The sequence below is a fragment of the Hordeum vulgare genome, chromosome 5H (genome assembly GCF_904849725.1).
Source record: "Hordeum vulgare subsp. vulgare chromosome 5H, MorexV3_pseudomolecules_assembly, whole genome shotgun sequence".
Taxonomy (NCBI): Eukaryota; Viridiplantae; Streptophyta; class Magnoliopsida; order Poales; family Poaceae; genus Hordeum; species Hordeum vulgare.
The window spans coordinates 262,457,192-262,477,600 of NC_058522.1; the positions used below are offsets into that span (position 1 = coordinate 262,457,192).

The 20,409-nt window shown below is 43.4% G+C and overlaps 2 protein-coding genes across 8 annotated transcripts; one reads left to right on the forward strand and one right to left on the reverse strand.

Moving 5' to 3' along the window:
• Window positions 1-8,643: 8,643 nt before the first annotated feature.
• LOC123395441 (phosphatidylinositol N-acetylglucosaminyltransferase subunit A-like) lies at window positions 8,644-19,236 on the forward strand. 7 transcript variants are annotated; one of them, XM_045090441.1, is made up of 10 exons: window positions 10,990-11,250; window positions 11,738-11,872; window positions 12,147-12,392; window positions 12,465-12,716; window positions 13,010-13,164; window positions 17,911-18,001; window positions 18,093-18,209; window positions 18,321-18,424; window positions 18,687-18,777; window positions 18,853-19,236. In XM_045090441.1, exons 1-10 carry the CDS (start codon window positions 11,086-11,088, stop codon window positions 18,994-18,996), a joined length of 1,500 nt encoding a protein of 499 aa, XP_044946376.1. In that variant the 5' UTR covers window positions 10,990-11,085; the 3' UTR covers window positions 18,997-19,236. The 7 variants fall into 7 exon arrangements, with proteins under 7 accessions (XP_044946379.1, XP_044946376.1, XP_044946374.1 ...); XM_045090443.1 differs by adding an exon at window positions 11,335-11,384 and having other exon boundaries at window positions 11,168-11,250; window positions 12,147-12,716; XM_045090444.1 differs by lacking the exon at window positions 10,990-11,250 and adding an exon at window positions 8,644-8,912 and having other exon boundaries at window positions 12,147-12,716.
• On the reverse strand, window positions 8,919-10,863 carry LOC123395442. The gene is made up of 2 exons (XM_045090447.1): window positions 10,587-10,863; window positions 8,919-9,067 (listed from the first exon to the last, which is right to left on the reverse strand). The coding sequence occupies exons 1-2, from the start codon at window positions 10,773-10,775 to the stop codon at window positions 8,951-8,953; spliced, it is 306 nt and encodes a 101-aa protein (XP_044946382.1). The 5' UTR covers window positions 10,776-10,863; the 3' UTR covers window positions 8,919-8,950.
• Window positions 19,237-20,409: the final 1,173 nt, after the last annotated feature.

Below are 20,409 nucleotides of genomic sequence, written 5' to 3' on the forward strand. Positions count from 1 at the left end.
TCGATCTAGTGAAGGAGTATCACAAGTGCCTGCACAAACACAAAAGCTTGCTCCCAACGCTATGAAGGGGTTGTCAATCCCTTATAGATTGTTTGTCAAGTGAGAACTGAAAGCAACAAAGTAACAAAGCGAAGTAAAAGCAAAAGTGGAAACGATAGGTGTGAATAGACCCAGGGGCCGTAGTGTTTACTAGTGGCTTCTCTCATGAAAGCAAATAGACGGTGGGTGAACAAATTACTGTCGAGCAATTGATAGAACCGCGCAAAGTCGATCATGACGTCATCTATGGCAATGATTATATCTATATGCATCACGTCCAAAACAAGTAGACCGATACTTTCTGCATCTACTACTATTACTCCACACGTCGATCGCTATCCAGCATGCATCTAGTGTATTAAGTCCAAAAGAACAGAGTAACGCCTTAAGCAAGAGGACATGATGTAGATGGACAATCTCATATCTACGACAAAGCCCACCTTGTTACCCTTGATGGCAACTACACGATGTGTGCCTTGCTGCCCCTACTGTCACTGGGAAAGGTCACCACACGGTAAGAACCCAAAACCAAGCACTTCTCCCATTGCAAGAATCATAGATCTAGTTGGCCAAACAAAACCCAAGACTCGGAGAGACTTACAAGGATATCAAATCACGCATATAATAAATCAGCAAAGACTCAAATATATATCATAGATAATCTGATCACAAATCCACAATTCATAGGATCTCGACAAACACACCGCCAAAGAGGATTACATCGGATAGATCTCCATGAAGATCATGGAGAACTTTGTATTGAAGATCCAAGAGAGAGAAGAAGACATCTAGCTACTAACTACGGACCCGTAGGTCTGAAGTGAACTACTCACGAGTCATTGGAGGGGCGATGATGTTGATGTAGAAGCCCTCCAGCTCCAAAGTCCCCTCCGGCAGGGCACCGGAAAGGGTCTCCACATGAGATCTCGCGGAAACGGAAGCTTGCGGCGGCGGAAAAGTGTTTTCGTGGATTCCCTGATTTTTTTTCCTGTATTTTAGGAAATATATAGGCGAAGGAGCTAGGTCAGGGGCGCCGGGGAGGCCACAAGCCTGCTAGCCGCCCCCTGGTGGCGGCTACAGGGCTTGTGGGATCCCTGTAGCTCTCCTGGTTTGGCCCACAAGTCCCCTGATCTTCTTCCGTTCGGGAAAAAATTATTTCGGGGATTTTATTCCGTTTGGACTCCGTTCCAAAATCAGATCTGAAAAAAGCCAAAAACACAGAAAAAACAGGAACTGGCACTTGGCAATGAATTAATAAGTTAGTCCCAAAAAAGATATAAAAGGTACATAAAACATCCAAAGATGACAAGATAACAGCATGGAACCATCAAAAATTATAGATACGTTTGAGACGTATCAATCATGTACCACTCAAATGACTAGAGAGATGTACTTTTTGAGTGGGAGTTTATTAGTAATTTGATTATTAAACTCTAATTATCTTAACCTAGTCTAAGTCCACTTTGCAATATTTGTGTTGTAGATCAATGGCTCACGCAACTGTCACCCTGAATTTTAATACTTTCCTAGAGAAAGCTAAGTTGAAAGATGATGGAAGCAACTTTGTAGACTGGGCTCATAATCTTAAGTTGCTCCTACAATCTAGGAAGAAGGATTATGTCCTTAATGTTGTGCTAGGAGATGAACCACCCACTATGGCTGACCGAGATGTTAAGAACGCCTGGTTAACACATAAGGAGGACTGCTCAGTAGTTCAATGTGCAATCTTGTATGGCTTAGAGCCGGGACTTCAACGTTGCTTTGAGCGTCATGGAGCATATGAGATGTTCCAGGAGTTGAAGTTTATCTTTCAGAAGAATGCCCAGATCGAGAGGTATGAGACCTCCGATAAATTCTATGCTTGCAAGATGGAGGAGAATTCGTCTGTCACTGAACATGTGCTCAAAATGTCTGGATACTCAAACCGTCTAGCTGAGCTGGGGATTGAACTCCCGCAAGAGGCTATCACTGACAGAATTCTTCAATCACTGCCACCAAGCTACAAGAGCTTTGTGTTGTACTATAACATGCAAGGTATGAACAAGTCACCCGGTGAGTTATTCGTGATGCTGAAAGTCGCTGAGTCAGAACTCCGGAAAGAGCATCAAGTGTTGATGGTCAATAAGACCACTAGTTTCAAGAGAAACGGCAAAGGCAAGAAGGGTAACTCCAAGAAGAGCGGCAAACATGTTGCCAATCCGACGAAGAAACCCAAGGATGGGCCTAAGCCTGAAACAGAGTGTTATTATTGCAAGGGACTGGGTCACTAGAAGCGCAACTGCCCCAAGTATTTGGCTAATAAGAAGGCGGCCAAGGAAAAATCAGGTATATTCGATATACATGTTATTGATGTGTACTTAACCAACTCTCGTAGTAGTGCCTGAGTATTCGATACCGGTTCTGTTTCTCATATTTGCAACTCGAAACAGGAACTGCGGAATAAACGAAGGGTGGCGAAGGATGAAGTGACGATGCGCATGGGAAATGGTTCCAAGGTTGATGCAATCGCCGTCGGTACAGTTTCACTTCAGTTACCATCAGGATTAGTTATGAACTTAAAAAATTGTTATTTAGTGTCTGCGTTAAGCATGAACATTATAGCTGGATCTTATTTATTGCGAGACGGTTACTCGTTTAAGTCAGAGAATAATGGTTGTTCTATTTCTATGAGTAGTATCTTTTATGGTCATGCACCCAATGTGAGAGGATTGTTCATATTGAATCTAGATAGCGATGATACACATATACATAACATTGAGACCAAAAGAGTTAGAGTTAACAATGACAGCGCCATGTTTTTGTGGCACTGCCGCTTATGTCATATTGATGTAAAGCGTATGAAGAAACTCCATTCCGATGGACTTTTGGAGTCACTTGAGTTTGATTCACTTGACACGCGCGAACCATGCCTCATGGGCAAGATGACTAAGACTCCGTTCTCCAGAACAATGGAGCGTGCAAGTGACTTGTTGGAAATCGTACATACCGATGTGTGCAGTCCGATGAGTGTGGAGGCGCGAGGTGGATATCGTTATTTTATCACCTTCACTGATGATTTGAGTAGATATGGTTATGTCTACTTGATGAAGCGCAAGTCTGAAACGTTTGAGAGTGAAGTTGAAAATCATCATAACAAGAAGATCAAGTTCCTACGGTCTGATCGTGGGGGTGAATATCTGAGTTTGGAGTTTGGTGCTCACTTAAGACAATGTGGAATTGTTTCACAATTGACACCGTGTGGAACACCACAGCGTAATGGTGTGTTCGAACGTCGTAATCGTACTTTGTTAGAAATGGTGCGATCTATGATGTCTCTTACTGATTTGTCGTTATCGTTTTGGGGTTAGGCATTAGAGACAGCTGCATTCACTTTAAATAGGGCACCATCAAAATCCGTTGAGACGACACCATACGAACTGTGGTATGGCAAAAGACCAAAGTTGTCGTTTCTTAAAGTTTGGGGATGTGATGCTTATGTCAAAAAGCTTCAGCCTGAAAAGGTGGAACCCAAAGCGGAAAAGTGCGTCTTCATAGGATACCCAAAGGAGACAGTTGGGTACACCTTCTATCTCAAATCCGAGGGCAAAGTGTTTGTTGCTAAAAATAGAGCTTTTCTTGAGAAGGAGTTTCTCTTGAAAGAATTGAGTGGGAGGAAGATAGAACTTGATGAGGTTGTCGAACCTCTAGTCCCTCCAGATTGTGGCGCAGGGCAAGGGGAAACCCGTGTCGTTGCGATGACGGTTGAGGAGCAAGTTGATGATGATGATCATGAAACTTCAGATCAAGTTCCTATCGGACCTCGCAGGTCGACAAGATCGCGTACTACTCCTGAGTGGTACGATAATCCCATCTTATCAATTATGTTGTTAGACAACAATGAACCTGCAAATTATGAAGAAGCAATGGTGGGCCCGGATTCCAACAAATGGCCGGAGGCCATGAAGTCCGAGATAGGATCTATGTACGAAAACAAAGTGTGGACTTTGGAAGTACTACCTGAAGGCCGCAAGGCTATTCAGAACAAATGGATTTTTAAGAAGAAGACGGACGCGGACGGTAATGTGACCGTTTATAAAGCTCGGCTTGTGGCAAAGGTTTTTTCATAAGTTCAAGGAGTTGACTATGATGAGACGTTCTCACCGGTAGCGATGCTTAAGTCCGTCTGAATCATGTTAGCAATAGCTGCATTTTTCGATTATGAAATCTGGTAGATGGATGTCAAAACAGCGTTCCTTAACGGTTTTCTTAAGGAAGAGTTGTATATGATGCAACCCAAAGGTTTTGTCGATCCAAAGAATGCTAACAAAGTATGCAAGCTCCAGCGATCCATTTATGGACTGGTGCAATCATCTTGGAGTTGGAATAAGCGCTTTGATGATGTGATCAAAGCATTTGGGTTTATACAAGTGGTTGGCGAATCTTGTATTTACAAGAAAGTGAGTGGGAGCTATGTGGCATTTCTAATACTATATGTGGATGACATATTGCTGATTGGAAACAACGTGAAGTTTTTTTGGAGAGCATAAAGGATTACTTGAATAAAAGTTTCTCTATGAAGGACCTAGGAGAAGCTGCTTACATTCTAGGCATTAAGATCTATAGGGATAAATCGAGACGCCTGATAGGACTTTCACAAAGCACATACCTTGATAAAGTTTTGAAGAAGTTCAAAATGGATCAGTCCAAGAAAGGGTTCTTGCCAGTGTTACAAGGTATAAAATTGAGTAAGACTCAATGCCCAGCAACTACAGAAGATAGAGAACAAATGAGTTCCGTCCCCTATGCTTCAGCCATAGGTTCTATCATGCATGCAATGTTGTGCACTAGACCACACGTTAGCTTGGCCATAAGTATGGCAGGCAGGTTTCAGAGTAATCCAGGAGTGGATCACTGGATGGCGGTCAAGAATATTCTGAAGTACCTGAAAAGGACTAAGGAAATGTTTCTCGTTTATCGAGGTGACAAAGAGCTCGTCGTAAAGGGTTACGTCGACGCAAGCTTCGACACCGATCCAGATGACTCTAAGTCGCAAGACGGATACATATTTATTCTTAACGGGGGTGCGGTAAGCTGGTGCGGTTCCAAGCAAAGCGTCGTAGCAGAGTCTACATGTGAAGCGGAGTACATGGTTGCCTCGGAGGCAGCAAAGGAGGGTGTCTCGCTGAAGCAGTTCATGACGGATCTTGGAGTTGTGCCGAGCGCACTAAATCCAATAACTCTGTTTTGTGACAACACTGGTGCCATTGCCTTAGCAAAGGAACCAATGTTTCACAAGAAGACCACACACATCAAATGACGCTTCAACCTCATCCACGACTATATTTGCAAAGTGCACACGGATCTGAATGTAGCACACCCACTGACTAAACCTCTTCCACATGCAAAACATGATCAACACTAGAAATGTATGGGTGTTAGATTTATTACAATGTAAATCGCATGGCGATGTGAGGACTAGATTATTGACTCTAGTGCAAGTGGGAGACTGTTGGAAATATGCCCTAGAGGCAATGATAAATAGTTATTATTATATTTCCTGTTTAAAGATAATCGTTTATTATCCATGCTAATTGTATTGAATGAAAACATAGATACATGTGTGGATACATAGACAAAACAATGTCCCTAGCAAGCCTCTAGTTGGCTAGCCAGTTGATCAAGGATAATCAAGGTTTTCTGACTATGTGCAAGTGTTCTTGCTTGATAACTGGATCACATCATTAGGAGAATCATGTGATGGACTAGACCCAAACTATAAATGTAGCATATTGATCGTGTCATTTTATTGCTATTGTTTTATGCGTGTCAAGTATTTATTCCTATGACCATGAGATCATATAACTCACTGGCACCGGAGGAATACCTTGTGTGCATCAAATGTCGCAACGTAACTGGGTGACTATAAAGGTGCTCTATAGGTATCTCCAAAGGTGTCCGTTGAGTTAGTTTGGATCAAGACTGGGATTTGTCACTCCGTGTGACGGAGAGGTATATCGGGGCCCACTCTGTAATACAACATCACACACAAGCCTTGCAAGCAATGTGACTAAGTGTAAGTCACGAGATCTTGTATTACGGAACGAGTAAAGAGACTTGCCGGTAACGAGATTGGAATAGGTATGCGGATACCGACGATCGAATCTCGAGCAAGTAACATACCGAAGGACAAAGGGAATGACATACGTGATTATATGAATCCTTGACACCGAGATTCAACCGATAAGATCTTTGGATAATATGTAGGATCCAATATGGGCATCCAGGTCCCGCTATTGGATATTGACCGAGGAGTGCCTCGGGTCATGTCTACATAGTTCTCAAACCCGTAGGGTGTGCACACTTAAGGTTTGATGATGTTTTAGTATAGTTGAGTTATATATGTGGTTACCGAATGTTGTTCGGAGTCCCGGATGAGATCACATACGTCACGAGGGTTTCCGGAATGGTCCGGAAACGAAGATTGATATATAGGATGGTTTCATTTGGTCAACGGAAAGTTTCGAGCAATTCCGGCAGTGTACCGGGAGTGACGAATGGGTTCCGGGTGTTTACCGGGAGGGGCCCACCCACTCGGAAGTGAGCCCAAGGCCCTAGGGTGGCGCCACAAGTCCTTATTGGGCTGGTGGAGTCAGCCCAAGAGGGCTATGGCGCCACATAAGAAAATACCAAAAGAAAAGAAAAAGAAAAAGGAAAGAGGGAGGTGGGAAGGAAGAGGAGGACTCCTCCTTCCCAAACCGAATTGGAGGAGGAGTCCTCCTTCCGGCGGGCGGCGCACCTTGAGGCCTTGTGCCTCAAGGCTAGCCCCTCCCCCTCCCTCCTATATATAGTGGTGGTTTAGGGCCTTTTGAGACACAACTTTGCCACGTGCAACTCTAGCCTATACCACACAGTTTTACCTCTAGATCGGATTTCTGCGGAGCTCGGGCGGAGCCGTGCAGGAGTAGATCATCACCACCACCGGAGCGCCGTCACGCTGCCGGAGAACTCATCTACTTCTCCGCCTTGCTTGCTGGATCAAGAAGGCCGAGATCATCGTCGAGCTGTACGTGTGCTGAACGCGGAGGTGACGTCCGTTCGGCGCTAGATCGGAACGAATCGTGGGACGGATCGCGGGACGGTTCGTGGGACGGTTCGAGGGAGATGAAGACGTTCCACTACATCAATCGCGTTTCTTAACGCTCCCCGCTGAGCGATCTACAAAGGTATATAGATCTAATCTCCACTCGTAGATGGACATCACCATGATAGGTATTCGTGTGCGTAGGAATTTTTTTGTTTCCCATACAACTTTCCTCAATACTACAACTGTTACTTAACTGGAATGTTTGCCCTGGGATTGCTTCCTCGCAGGGAGTCGAGGAAGGATCTCTGGGCGTGACCTCATATTATTATTGCTGCAACACTATGACTTTTATTTGTGTTCCTGTTCTACTCTCGTCTATTGCTGCAAGACCCCCTGAAGATGCTAGTCTTCGATAGGACTAGGCTTTCCTTCTCTTTCTCGCATTGCTGAAGTCAGTCCACATATAAACCCCTTCCTTTGATACTGTTGCATACTTAGTATAGTTCTGATATAAGTCTTGCGAGTACTTTGAATGAGTATTCATCGTTGCTTTGCTCCCCCTTTGTCCCCTTGATCCGTTGCTGCGATCAGGTGATGGAGCCCAGGAGATGGAGTATCCCGCCGACGACGACTGCTATCCCGACGGAGCCTGTTGCTGCGTGGAGGTCGCTGAAGACCAGGAGTAGTTTAGGAGGTTCCCAGGCAGGAGGCCTCGCCTCCTTCGATCGTGTATCTTTTGTGCTAGCCTTCTCTAAGGCACTCCATGTTTAATGTCTGTACTCATATATTGTTGCTTCCGCTGACTCGAGTGTTTATCGAGCTTCTGTATTCTAGCCCTCGAGGCCCCTGGCTTGTAATATGAAGCTTGTATGTTTTATTTGTGTCTAGAGTTGTGTTGTGATATCTTCTCATGAGTCATTGAGTTTGATCGTACGCATTTGCGTATATGATTAGCGTACGATTAAACCGAGGGCGTCACAGAACGGCTGAAGATGCTATGAGGGAACCCTTATGGGTGGGGGGTATCAACCTTTAGCTAGCGTGGACGTGATTACGAAGGGAGTTGATTACGGACAAACACAACCAAATGCCCCTAACACTTTTTGTTTACGTCGTAAATAGATGACGGACGAAAAAGCTGAAACAAGCACCTCCTACATGTTATATATGACAATAAATGAACTATACTAGGATATCAATTGATTGAGTTTGAGGAGTGGAAAATATCTCCGAGTCATCATGCGGACGATGTTAGCTTGCATGCATGCTGTTGCTGTGTGAACCGATATGCACGCCTTGCCGGATATGATGTTTGATATGTTTGTTACAAAATTAAATTTAACTTTGTTTGTGTCTCTCATAAAACTATAATGACTGACTATGAAAACGTGAAAACTACAAAACTAATATAGATACACAAGTTAGGACACATACATCAAAAACATATAACCTACGTGTCGATGGATATAAATTGTCTTTAGGGAATGCATATAATAATCAAAACGCAGTCCATAAAGAAAATATAAGTTTATTAAAGATTATGATTTTTTTCTTTCGTTGCAACCACCGCCGTTCTGGTATACATTACTGACGTATAAGTATCAATCATATGCTCGCGTCGCCGTCGACAGCAGCGTCCTCCTCGTCGCGTCGCCGTCGGCCGCAGCCTCCTCGTCGCACCGCCGTCGTCGGAACGGGACGGGCAAAGCGAAGCCCCCGCCGCCACTGAGAGGAGGCGCCCCGCCGCCGGATCTTCACCGCCCCGTCGCCGCTAGAGCGTCAACGTCCTCCTCCGCCGGTTATTCCCGAGGTGATTTCTCCACTTCTCCATTCCCTCCCCTGCAAACCCTAGGACTGGCTCTTCTTGCTCCTCATCCTGCACCCAGCGGCCATGGCTCCTATCTGCAGCAGTTTACTGGGTCCGTGGATGAGACTGGCTGCCTCCATGGCCATCCCTCTCCTCTCCTGAAAATCAGCGGAACCCGGCTCTTGTGAGAACAAGTCCATTGATTTGAATTTGGATATGAGTGAATGTTAACAGAAATTAAGTTGTTTCTGGATGAGCTTTTACATTGACAGTAAATCAAGGTCCCTGGATGAACTTTTGCACATGAACAATGCTTAGTTTTATCTATCAACTAAAATAAAAAATCCCAAAGTTCTGGACTAGAAGCAAGAGAGTGTGGTTTTGTCTGACAGAATCCATCGATCTGGAGCACTGTTTGTTCCCTAGTGTCATGGGTTGGGGGTATTATTTTGGTTCTAGTTTAATTTATGGCCTCGCACAGGTTGTTGTATCCCCACGCAGATCGATGGATTTCTGGACAAGAACAAGGGACATGTACACCTTTTCATCTTCCCTGTACACAGAGACAGATGATTTCTTGTCAGATTTGCAGATTCAGTGGGTTTCTGGACATAGGTTGAGATATGCTATTAGGCCCAATGCTGGGATCCGTGAGATCTTTCTCAATTCTGCCGCCGAATACGAAGAGAGCGCTACCGTGCTTCTTCATTTTCATTTTATAATATCTAGTTTTATGAACAGAACTCCATTTTCATTTTCATTCTGCACTTGCTTAAGCTAATCAATTTTTGGTTCTTAGTACTAGATCATTTTACGAAAACATAGTTATTATTTCTGGAAATTGTTTTTACTAAATAGGCTTGACCTAGATTGCGGAAGCGGAAACAAATATACAAACTCCAGAAATGAATACAGAAACAGATACTACCGGAAACAGACACAGAGAAAATACAGAGCGGACACGAAAAAGAAGTGGTCGTTGACCGAAAATTTGAAACCCCTTTGAGTCATAGAGAAATAAAAACAAAAACAAAAACAAAAAAAATGAAATGTTACCATGGCTACAAAATGATATGATAATGTTAGCAACTTAGCATAGTATTGTAGCAGTACTCGGCAATTGTGTATAGAGTTTAGTTGACTACATGTGTGGTAGTAGAAGTTGCGTCTCAAATGATCCATGTGTTCATGTTGTGATGAACAGTTGACTTTCGTTGATCGAACATCTTATATTTTTCATTTGGACCGTGGAATGTGTCATATTTTCATTTGGACCGAGGCATGTATGCATGCATCGTTTTCATTTGAATCGTTGATAGTACTTGTAACAAATTATATGAGCTGTTGTTTTGCCTAATCTAGTTGCGTGCGCCTTTGTTGCAAATACATTTCTTCTGTGAGCTTTTGAAGTAGTAAAAATTACATTTTTAATTATAGCATAATAATATTGCAAACCCTATGTATCAATCCTTGTGTACCAAATAATAAAGGTATGTAGGGGGTTTAAGGATTCGGGGGATTTGAGAGGATTGGGTGAAAGGGAGGGATTCACCGAATCCTCCCAAATCCCCTCCTCCCAAAACTTCTTAAATACTCTTGTACCAAACAAAGCTTAATAGAGAATTGCACAGACAGAAGGGAATGTAACGGAAATGAGATGGGACGGGAAGACGCAACTGCTTGGGACGTGGGAGATGACGACGCCGGTGGCGACGAGCGTCTCCTGCGCAGCGTGGGAGAGCTGGAGGACGTCCTGAAGGCGGTGATGGAGAGCGCGCCGCGGACGCCGGCAGCGCGGAGCGCGGCGGAGACGCGCCGGGCGACGCGACAAACGTTGACGTTCTGGGGGACGTGGCAGTTCCACATCGACACCTTGATCGCCTTGCTCTCCTCCTCGTGCTGCTGCCGCCAGCCGGAGCTTCCCGCCGCCTCCGACGCCTAGCTGAGGCGGCGATGGCGGTGTCCGTGCCCCTGGTAGCGGCAGAGGTGGGCGCCAGCGGAGGGGAAGCGACGGAGGAGCTGCGGCGACATGGCTGGGGGCTTGGACCGGCGCCGCCTCTCCCTTTGGGCCGGGGTGGGCTTGCGGTTCGTGCCAGGGTTTTGGTTAAAACCTTTTTAACAGCGCTCGAAAAAGGCCCACCGTCCGATGAGCTCCGGACGGCTCTGATCTTGCAGAATGGTCACATTACTCGGTGGTGCGGTGCCAAACGCATTTCTCCCGGGTAACCAGGGATCCCCGCTTATTCCCCGGGCCAGAACAACCCATCCAAGCTCCTGTCCGTTCCGGCGACGGCGACGGCGACGGGCCGGCGGTTGCCTTCCTCCTCCTCCGTCGGCCAAGGTTAGCCAGCCCCCTCATCCTCTTCCACCACCCTTTGCTTATCTGTCTTCATCCGACACCACACTGATGAGCTCGTCGCTCCAGATCCACATCACCGCATCCTCCTCTTCTTTCATGTACTCGTCACATCACCGGTGAGCACAACCTCCGCCTTCTCCACCTATCTCCTAGATTGTGCAGCCAAACCAGTATTTATTTTGGTTGGCAATAAACATTAGATATTCCACATCTTTTCATGTTCAAAATTATTGTAATTTAAAACCTTTTCATGTTTAAAATTATTGTAATTTAAAGCCTTTTCATGTTCATTTTTTCTCAATTACGCTAGTGATTAGGCGTGGTGTGTCAAAAAAGGAGGCTGGTGTGTCGATATGGACAATATGACAATATGAGTCTGATTTAAAGTTCACTGGCTTGCGTTGTGTATACTCTCTTTTCCTTTACTGAATCGGTTATATGATACTCTACATGGCTTTTGCTATTTCAGATCTCACACGCAATGGATGGGCAAAGCAGAAAGCACAGGATTTTGATGGTGTCTGACTTTTTCTTCCCAAACTTTGGCGGTGTGGAAAGCCACATCTATTATCTATCGCAGTGCCTCCTTAAGCTTGGCCATAAGGTCTTTCCCGAATAAACTATTTATTGCTTTCATCATTTATGGTTGGAGAATGTAAGATAAGCTACTGGTGATGCATTTCATTTGTCCATTCTCATTACTCTGCATGAATGCATCATTTTTACGGGATTTTCGGACTTTCTGTTTGAGGATGTATTGCTTTGGAGACCTTACCTTCTTTTGAACACAATGGGCATAAGTCTGTACAAAGTAACTTTATGCTACTATTTCTGGGTTGTACAAACTTTTTGAGCGAATTCAATTTGTTATTTTATAGGTTGTTGTCATGACACATGCATATGGAAAACGTTCTGGAGTACGATATGTTACTGGTGGCTTGAAGGTTTATTATGTGCCGTGGAGGCCATTCCTGATGCAGAATACACTACCTACATTATTCATGACATTTCCAATCATAAGGACCATTCTTATTCGTGAGAGGATATCTGTTGTGCATGGACATCAGGCCTTTTCAACACTGTGCCACGAAGCGTTGATGCATGCTAGGACGATGGGGTACAAAGTTGTCTTCACAGACCACTCGCTTTATGGTTTTGCTGATGTTGGGAGCATTCACATGAATAAGGTGCTGCAGTTTACTCTTGCAGATATTGATCAGGCCATATGTGTGTCTCACACAAGCAAAGAGAACACTGTCTTGAGGTCAGGGATATCCCCGGACAAAGTTTTCATGGTTCCTAATGCAGTGGATACTGCAATGTTTACTCCCTCCAACCGCTTAAGCTGTGATGAAATCATTATTGTTGTGATAAGTAGATTGGTATATCGAAAAGGTGCTGACCTTCTTGTTGAAGTCATTCCAGAAGTATGCCGTCTATTTCCAAAGGTGGGTTAGTAACTACAGCACTCTTTGCATGAGCCATGCATGGAATAAGAAAAGGTTAACTGTATGTATGTTCTAAGGTGGAACAAGTTCGTAATTCAGCATATAGACATACTATTTTCATCACTGTCATCCTTTCTGGTCTGATACATATAATAAGTTGCCTTACAGTTCAGCTTGATAGAATGTTTTGGTTCGTATGTTATCATCTTGCATCTTTACTTTCTTACTCTATATTGTTTTTGGAGTTATTGTGGATTATGTTCCCTCAGTTAGTAAATCTATGGATTTGTCAGGTTCGCTTTATTGTTGGAGGTGATGGTCCAAAACGAGTGCGACTTGAAGAGATGAGAGAGAAGTTCTCCCTTCAGGATAGAGTTGAGATGTTAGGGGCTGTACCTCATGCTCAAGTACGATCTGTTCTGATATCTGGTCATATATTTCTTAACAGGTACCTTTCTGAGTTTTCATTCTTTTGTGTTCAAAATATCTAGATTGTTGGTTATATATGTGACCTTCTCTGTTCTTACTGTATGTCTACTTTATCATCGACTATTGCATGCTCTGGTGTGTTGAGATAGTCTTGTCAGGTTCCAGTTTTAAGTTTCTTTGTTGTGACAAAGGAAGTTGCTTTTATCAAACTGTCCAATGAATTCTAAAAACACAAGGCGTATGTGGCAATGATCACTATCATTAACAGAGTAGCTAAAATTGTTGTATTGGGATGTTTGAAATGATTAGCGCTCTCCTTGAACAGATATTTTGAGCCGCTTTGGATCTGTTGGACCTCTTCTGCAGTTGGTCATATTTGTACCAGATTATTGAATTGTTCCTGTGAGCCTCTGGTTCTTCAAACATATGTGTAGAATATCATTTAATAAAAGAGTCAATTAGACTGTTGGTGTCACAATTTGGCATGAATGTTCACTTTGGTGCTACAAGTTGTGGGGTACATCAAAGTGGTGAAAAAACTTGGCTTGATTGTGCATGTACGGTGCTTTTCTCAGTTTGATATGAACCAGGCGCTGACTAAGCAAGCCAGCATGGCATGAGCTTTTACCGAAACCACCTTCAGTTAACAAGTGTCGAAATCTTCAGTTAGCAAGTGTCGAAAATTTCAGTTAATAAGTGTCGAAAAATTCAGTTAGCAAGTGTCGAAAAATTCAGTTAACAACTGTCCAAAATTCAGATGTGAAACATCACTGAACATTACATATATCTATGCATAGTTGCTAAACAAAGTGATACATTTGATCATTTCATCATGTACTGTTAAATCTGTTGCAGCTTGACTAATTTCTATGAGAAACTCCACAGCAAGGTTTGTATCAGAAAGTGCACAGCAAGAGTTCAAATACTAAATGAAGTAAATTTTTGAAAAAATCAGTTTCAGAGAAACCATACAGAGCACATTCAGAGGTATCAACACTGGTCATCTTCAAAAGCATATAACAAACTCATACATGTTCATTTAAACATCCAAGCAAAACATATGTTCAGCTCATGACATGTTTCATCTTAAGCTAAGGGGTAATTTAGTTCTAATAACGCAGATTACAAAAGTTCATACATGAACTTGATTGCATTTCAGTTCATTCATGAACTAATTAGATATGCAGCTTGGTCTACAAGGTCTGAAAATCATCAGGCCACTCCTCTTGAGGTGCATTTTGTGCCACTGGGAACTCCTCAGCTTGCACATATGATCTTGGTTCATCTGGTGGAAACATGATGTTCCACAACCTAGCTCCTGGTCCTGTCCTTCCTCCAGTGTTACCTCTCCCGGTCCCTCTGCCACTACCTGTTCTAGTCACTCTCACATTTCCTCTCTATACTCCTCTCCCAGGTACTCTGCCTACTCCTGTGACATTTCCCCTTCCTGTTCCAGTTGGTCTCCTCTTTCTCCCTCTTGCATTTTCAGTTGCCTGGTAGCTTGCTTCCGGAACATCTTCAGGAATGTCTTCTGTCACTCCTCTTCTTCTAACCCTGCCTGTTGCCATAGTAGTTGTAACCCTGGGAGGGGGTATGGTATCTCTAGCATTTGCAACAAAAGAAGATTCTGGAAGAGGTCCAAGATCCATAACTGGCACATATGCTCTCCTCTCCTAAGTATATGAAACAATGTAGCAATTTTCAGATACAGTTTTGATGTGAATTGAGAATATTCAGTTTTGAACAAAAACAAAATTCTTACCATTTGTTGCATGAGAAACACCATTGACCCTCGTGTTTGAGTAGGATCCATGTGTGTGTGCACTGTGTGTGGCATTATGTTCTGAAAAGAGTGCAAACAAAGTGTCTAGTCTACTAGGCAGGGACTAAAATTCTGAAAACATTGCAGTAATATTATTTGCTTTCAACTTACTGAAATGATTGAAGAATCATCATAATCATGTGCATCATCATCCTGTCCATCATCTTCTACAGGCTTAGGTGCATCTCTATTGTTCTCCTCTCACTTGTTGTGCCCTTTCTTGTTGTGATCTGCTCTTCCACATAAAGAGCAGTGCATGGACACACCAAGCTTTGTTAGTCTCTTCCCTCCGTCTTTCATTTGCTTCTCCTCTGGATCTTTCTTTCTGTTCCTCCTTGGCCTACCCATGACCTTTATGTACACAGGTGGATGTACATCAACTCCATCCATCTTTCTCCAATGATCTTTGTCTCTCACTGGCTTTATGTTCAATCCATAAGCTTTTTGTAAGTATCTACAGAATAGCACTTGTGCACTAGAGTTGTAGGATCAATTCTTTCCTCTCTAGCACAAGCTATTGCATGATGACATGGAATTCCTGACAAGTTCCATCTTTTGCAGTCACAAGTTTCCATGTTCAAGTCCACAATGTAGGAATGGTTCACTGAGACCACTTTGAAAACCTTTTGACCAGCTCCAAATACCATGCAGTTAGCAGCCCAATCAGTAAATTTGTCAACTTTCTCCTTAATTTTGGGGCACCTACCACTCCATTTCCTTTCTAGGACCACTCCCTTCTGCTTGCTGTACAACCTTGCTGTTATCTTGTTGTTTATGTTGTCCACCATGGATAAAATTGGTAGCTCTCTTGCTGACAATATCCAACTGACATAAGAAGAAACATACATGTTAGTTCACTAATAGAAGAATACAAACTGAAATAGGCATATTACAATTGAAGCTCATTAGTATATTACAAACTAACCTGTTAAATACTTCAGACATGTTATTTAGGAGGATGTCACATTTTGGAAACGGATTAAAAAGGCTTTAATCCAAGTCCTTGGAGGCCATTTCTTAACCCATTTATATGCGCCCACACTGTCTGCCTTCATATTTTCCATGGCTTTGATGTACGTAGGATTGTTTATGGCTCTTGCAATTGCCCAAATATTGTTCTTTAATTGTTCCCCCTTGTGTAACTCGTGGAAATTCTGGTACATATGCCTAACACCAGAACACATCATGTTGTCCACTATCTCTGTCATACCCCAGCTGCTTAAGAAAATCTTCAATCCACAATATAGACCATGTTCACTATCACAACTGTCAAACCAATAATTTCATAGTCCATGTAGGTCCTGTTGCTGCCAGCTCCATAAAAAAATCCCTTGTGATGAATCTCAACAGTGAACAGTCCATCAAAATCACCTACAATGCATGTAGCGCCAAAATAATTCAGATAAACATGCACAAACATATTCAGTTAACAATGAGCACTCCATTACAATTAATATTCAGTTCGAAACATACTGCAAAGAGCTAGTTTCCAGTCATGTTAAATCTGAACAGAGCACAGCCTACATAGTGTGTTCACCCATATTCAATTAACCTGTTTAAATATTCAGTTATTAAAGTTGAACAGAGCACAACGTACATAGTGTGTTCATCCATATTCAGTTAACTTGTTTAAATATTCAGTTAACAACTGTCCAAATCTTCAGTTAACAAGTGTCAAAAAAATTCAGTTAACAAGTGTCGAAACAATTCAGTCTACCACCCTGAAGTTGATCGCCCGCCGCGCACCGAACATGTCGACAATGGCAAAGAACGCAACAGCCACCACCGACCCCAGCGACGAGGTCGAATACGACTTATCTCCGCTCCTCCTGGTCCACATGAGCGGCAGGCGGGGCTCCATCGTCGACGTCGAAAAAATTCAGTTAACAAGTGTCGAAAAAATTCAGTTAGCAAGTGTCAAAAAATTCAGTTAACTAGTGTCCATATCTTCAGTTAACAACTGTCCAAAAATTCAGATAAGTTAAATGATACAAAGGGCGCCTACAACACATCACAGATTACAAGCACACATGAAAAAAATAAAGGAGGACCCCGCTTGTGCACTCAGGCAATCAAGAGCAAAAAGTCGATGGAACACAACCAGGAGGATAAGCCCAGAGCAACAAGTGTACGGCGATCTTCAGTTCAGGAGGCGGGCGGGAGGCAGGAAGTCACCCACAACGGCATGGCTATGTCGTTCTCGTAATATCAGGCAAGGCATTGTGTTACTGTGTCTGCTATCGGGAGTTTCTAGACTGAATCAATACAAGGCATCACACATTACAAGTACATATACAGGTCCGTATACATATACATGGCTGCCTACGAGAGACAAAGGGCGGTGTATGGAGAAACTGGAAGCCGTGCTTACCGTATACAGGGGCTGTCTCGACACCGCCAGTCAACGACGTCCTCCAGTTCGCCGCCGTCTTCACACGATCGAGAGAAGAGAAATAAGACGAGAGATCGAGGCGAGACAAACAGGTCATAACCGTAAAAAGAAACGCCATCCTGTACAGCCAAGCCGGACTTATTTGTAAAAGCTCATGCCACGCTGGCTTGCTTAGTCAGCGCCTGGTTCGTATGAAACTGAAAAAACCACCGTACATGCACAATCGAGCCAAGTTAATTCACCACTTTGATGTACCCCACAACTTGTAGCACCAAAGTGAACATTCATGCCAACTTGTGACACCAGCAGATTAATTGACTCTTGATAAAACATACTGATGTTGTGAGAATGTTTCTTGTGAAATTATAAGTACGTATATATTTCATGGATCTAATGCAAACAGAAAGAAAAGAGCTTTTGGTTTCGTTTTCTTTTCACTTACATAATCCTAATATTAAACTAGAAGGTGGATAAGTTAACCTTGTTTATGACAGTTATGCAATTAACTATAGCAAATACTGAGACATGAAACTTAACCTTTGCTATTGTAGTTCGCTTACAGAAGCATTTTGCATAGCCATTCTGGAAGCAGCAAGCTGTGGGCTTTTGACTGTAAGCACTAGAGTCGGAGGGGTTCCAGAGGTATGCCCTTCTATGATTTCAAAGTTTCTTTTGTAGAGAGCCATAAATTTCAGCTAGTTGGACAATTTGCAGAGAAATTACTCCTTTTCAGGTTCTACCAGATGACATGATAGTACTTGCAGAACCAGATCCAGAAGATATGGTACGGGCTGTCAGGCAAGCTATCGACATACTGCCTGGTATAGATCCCCAAATTATGCATCGCCGGGTGAGTTTTGATTCTATGCACCTGGCTGACCTTACTGCACCAGCTTTTCCTTTAGTAGAAAATTGGCGTGCAAGTTGTCTTGGGCTTATTCAAATTTAATGTGCATTGTAGATGAAAAAACTCTATAGTTGGGATGATGTTGCGAAAAGAACGGAGATCGTCTACGATCGTGCAATGCAGTCATCAAACACTAATTTGCTAGATCATCTTCCCCGGTGAGTATCGGCAGAACACGGACTGTAAATTCATCTTTTGTCACTCATTGCAGAGTAGTTGTAACTGAAGATAGCAGATTTTTCCTTTGGATTGCCACCTGTCCTTACATATATTGTCTGTCAAAGGGCTAACTCTGTATATATTTTCTATATTCTATATAATGATTTTAATTCTACTTTTCAAAGTGTGGGCAATACCACCATGGTTTTGCATGCAAACACAAAAGGAAGTCACTGGCGTTGTGTTTCCGTAATGCTGTAGATACCTCACATGTGGAGCTTGGGCAGGCAAGCTGTTTTGCCTCGTTATGATCATAAATTACCTTGCGTGGTGCCTTCTAGAATTCCTGCAGGTATTTTTTTTTACCCAGGCCGTCCTCATTTTCTGGAGATTGATGAAATTATAATAGGGTTCCTCTCCTTCTCAGCCTGCTGAAGGTATTGAAGAAGTCCCGGATATAGGGTCACTACACATTCATTCGGATTCAGTAGATGACCAGTGGAAGCGCAAGGAAATTGAACTGTTTTGCAACCATTGTGGCATGGATCATGTAGGAGGTCGTGATGCCTAGTTTGGGCTAGCTGGCTCCCACTCTGGAATTTCTTTCGGTGTTTCCTGGTCCTGCAGTGACTGCTTTGAGAACAGATCTTTGGCGAACCAGATAATTATGAAATAATTTCCTCGCACCAAATACTGGAATTTACAGTCGTGTTGCATAAAGCTAATGGTGTGAGTTGTAATGCCATTGCCAACTTTCTGAGGTGTCTTTTATGCCAATCCTCGGACACCAGCTGCTTGGTGCTAGTTTCTACCGCTGGTAATGTTGCTTGGTGCTAGTTTCTACCGCTGGTAATGTATCTGGTGCACTGGTGCTACAGGTGCACCACAGTCATATTACATTTTTAAAATGTTTCATAAAATCTGAGAAAAAAAATCTAGCACACTGACACAACACAGATATGTGTTGTCACAAAATTTCATATAAAATTTCAAAACGTTGCGTGAGATGTAAAAATGAAAATCTTGACATCATGTGGTAATGGTTAAAATCTAAAGCCCAACTTATGTTATGTTTTATTCAGTGTAAAATTTGTTATTTCGTACCTCGAGCAATGTTTTAAATTTTGATTTGAAATTTTGTGACAACATAGACTAATGTTTTATGGATGTGTTGATCTTTTTTTGAACATTTGTAAATGTGACACCATTGTCTTTGATATTGATTTGGTGTTGGTTGTGGCGCCCCCCCAACGAGGTGGTAGGATGGCAATAGTTGGTATGCATGTGTGCGAGACGACAACTCCAACAATTTTGGTGTGGTGGCCCAAGATGACTCCCCACCGGCGTGGGGCAGGGGCTTTAGTCTAACTGAAGCAGGCGGTTGGCAATGGTGACGTGCGTGTGGCCGACGATTGACGGGGGTAGATCTAGGGTTGGGGTGGCGACGAGCCTTGAGGGTTGGACCAGATCCGACTCATGAAGGTCGCCAACGATGTTGGTGGCCCATTGAGGGCCGCCCTAGCGATGGTGCTAGTTGACCTTGATGATCTGCTCCCTTAGACGAATTAGGCATTGGATCTAGCTGGAACCGTCACTTATGTTTGTGTTACTCTGCACATGGATCAACATTGGTGTTGGTTGGTCGAGGCCATGTGTTGCTACGTCACGACAGCTACACCTGTGTGTGGTCTCTGTCTATATATGTGGTTTCATGACCTGTTTTGTCATGGCAACTGTGGTTTCATGACCTGTTTTGTCATGGCAACGGTGGTGGATCAGTCTTGGATGTCGGGTGGCGTCCCTACATGGTGAGGCTGCACGGGCGACTCATCGGCGGGCAACGTGGCAATAGGTGTTAGCGATGTGATTCGGCCATTGGGGTGGCGAGATGTAATGTGGCGAGTGGTCCTGTCGAAGTTGTCACCGGCGGTTGGCAGCCTCACCCTAAGCCGGATTGAAATGATTTGGTGTGCTTGGTGGGTCC

What these genes read in the sequence shown, in the direction of transcription:
- LOC123395442 (XM_045090447.1), bottom strand. Translation starts at nt 10,775, where the DNA reads ATGTGGAACTGCCACGTCCCCCAGAACGTCAACGTTTGTCGCGTCGCC. An exon ending in CATCTCCCACGTCCCAAGCA is followed by an intron (nt 9,068 to 10,586) that starts GTTGCGTCTTCC and finishes GCTGATTTTCAG; the next exon opens with GAGAGGAGAGGGATGGCCAT.
- LOC123395441 (XM_045090439.1), top strand. Translation starts at nt 11,086, where the DNA reads ATGGTCACATTACTCGGTGGTGCGGTGCCAAACGCATTTCTCCCGGGT. An exon ending in CTCCTCCTCCGTCGGCCAAG is followed by an intron (nt 11,251 to 11,737) that starts GTTAGCCAGCCC and finishes TTGCTATTTCAG; the next exon opens with ATCTCACACGCAATGGATGG. An exon ending in GAGTCGGAGGGGTTCCAGAG is followed by an intron (nt 18,002 to 18,092) that starts GTATGCCCTTCT and finishes ACTCCTTTTCAG; the next exon opens with GTTCTACCAGATGACATGAT.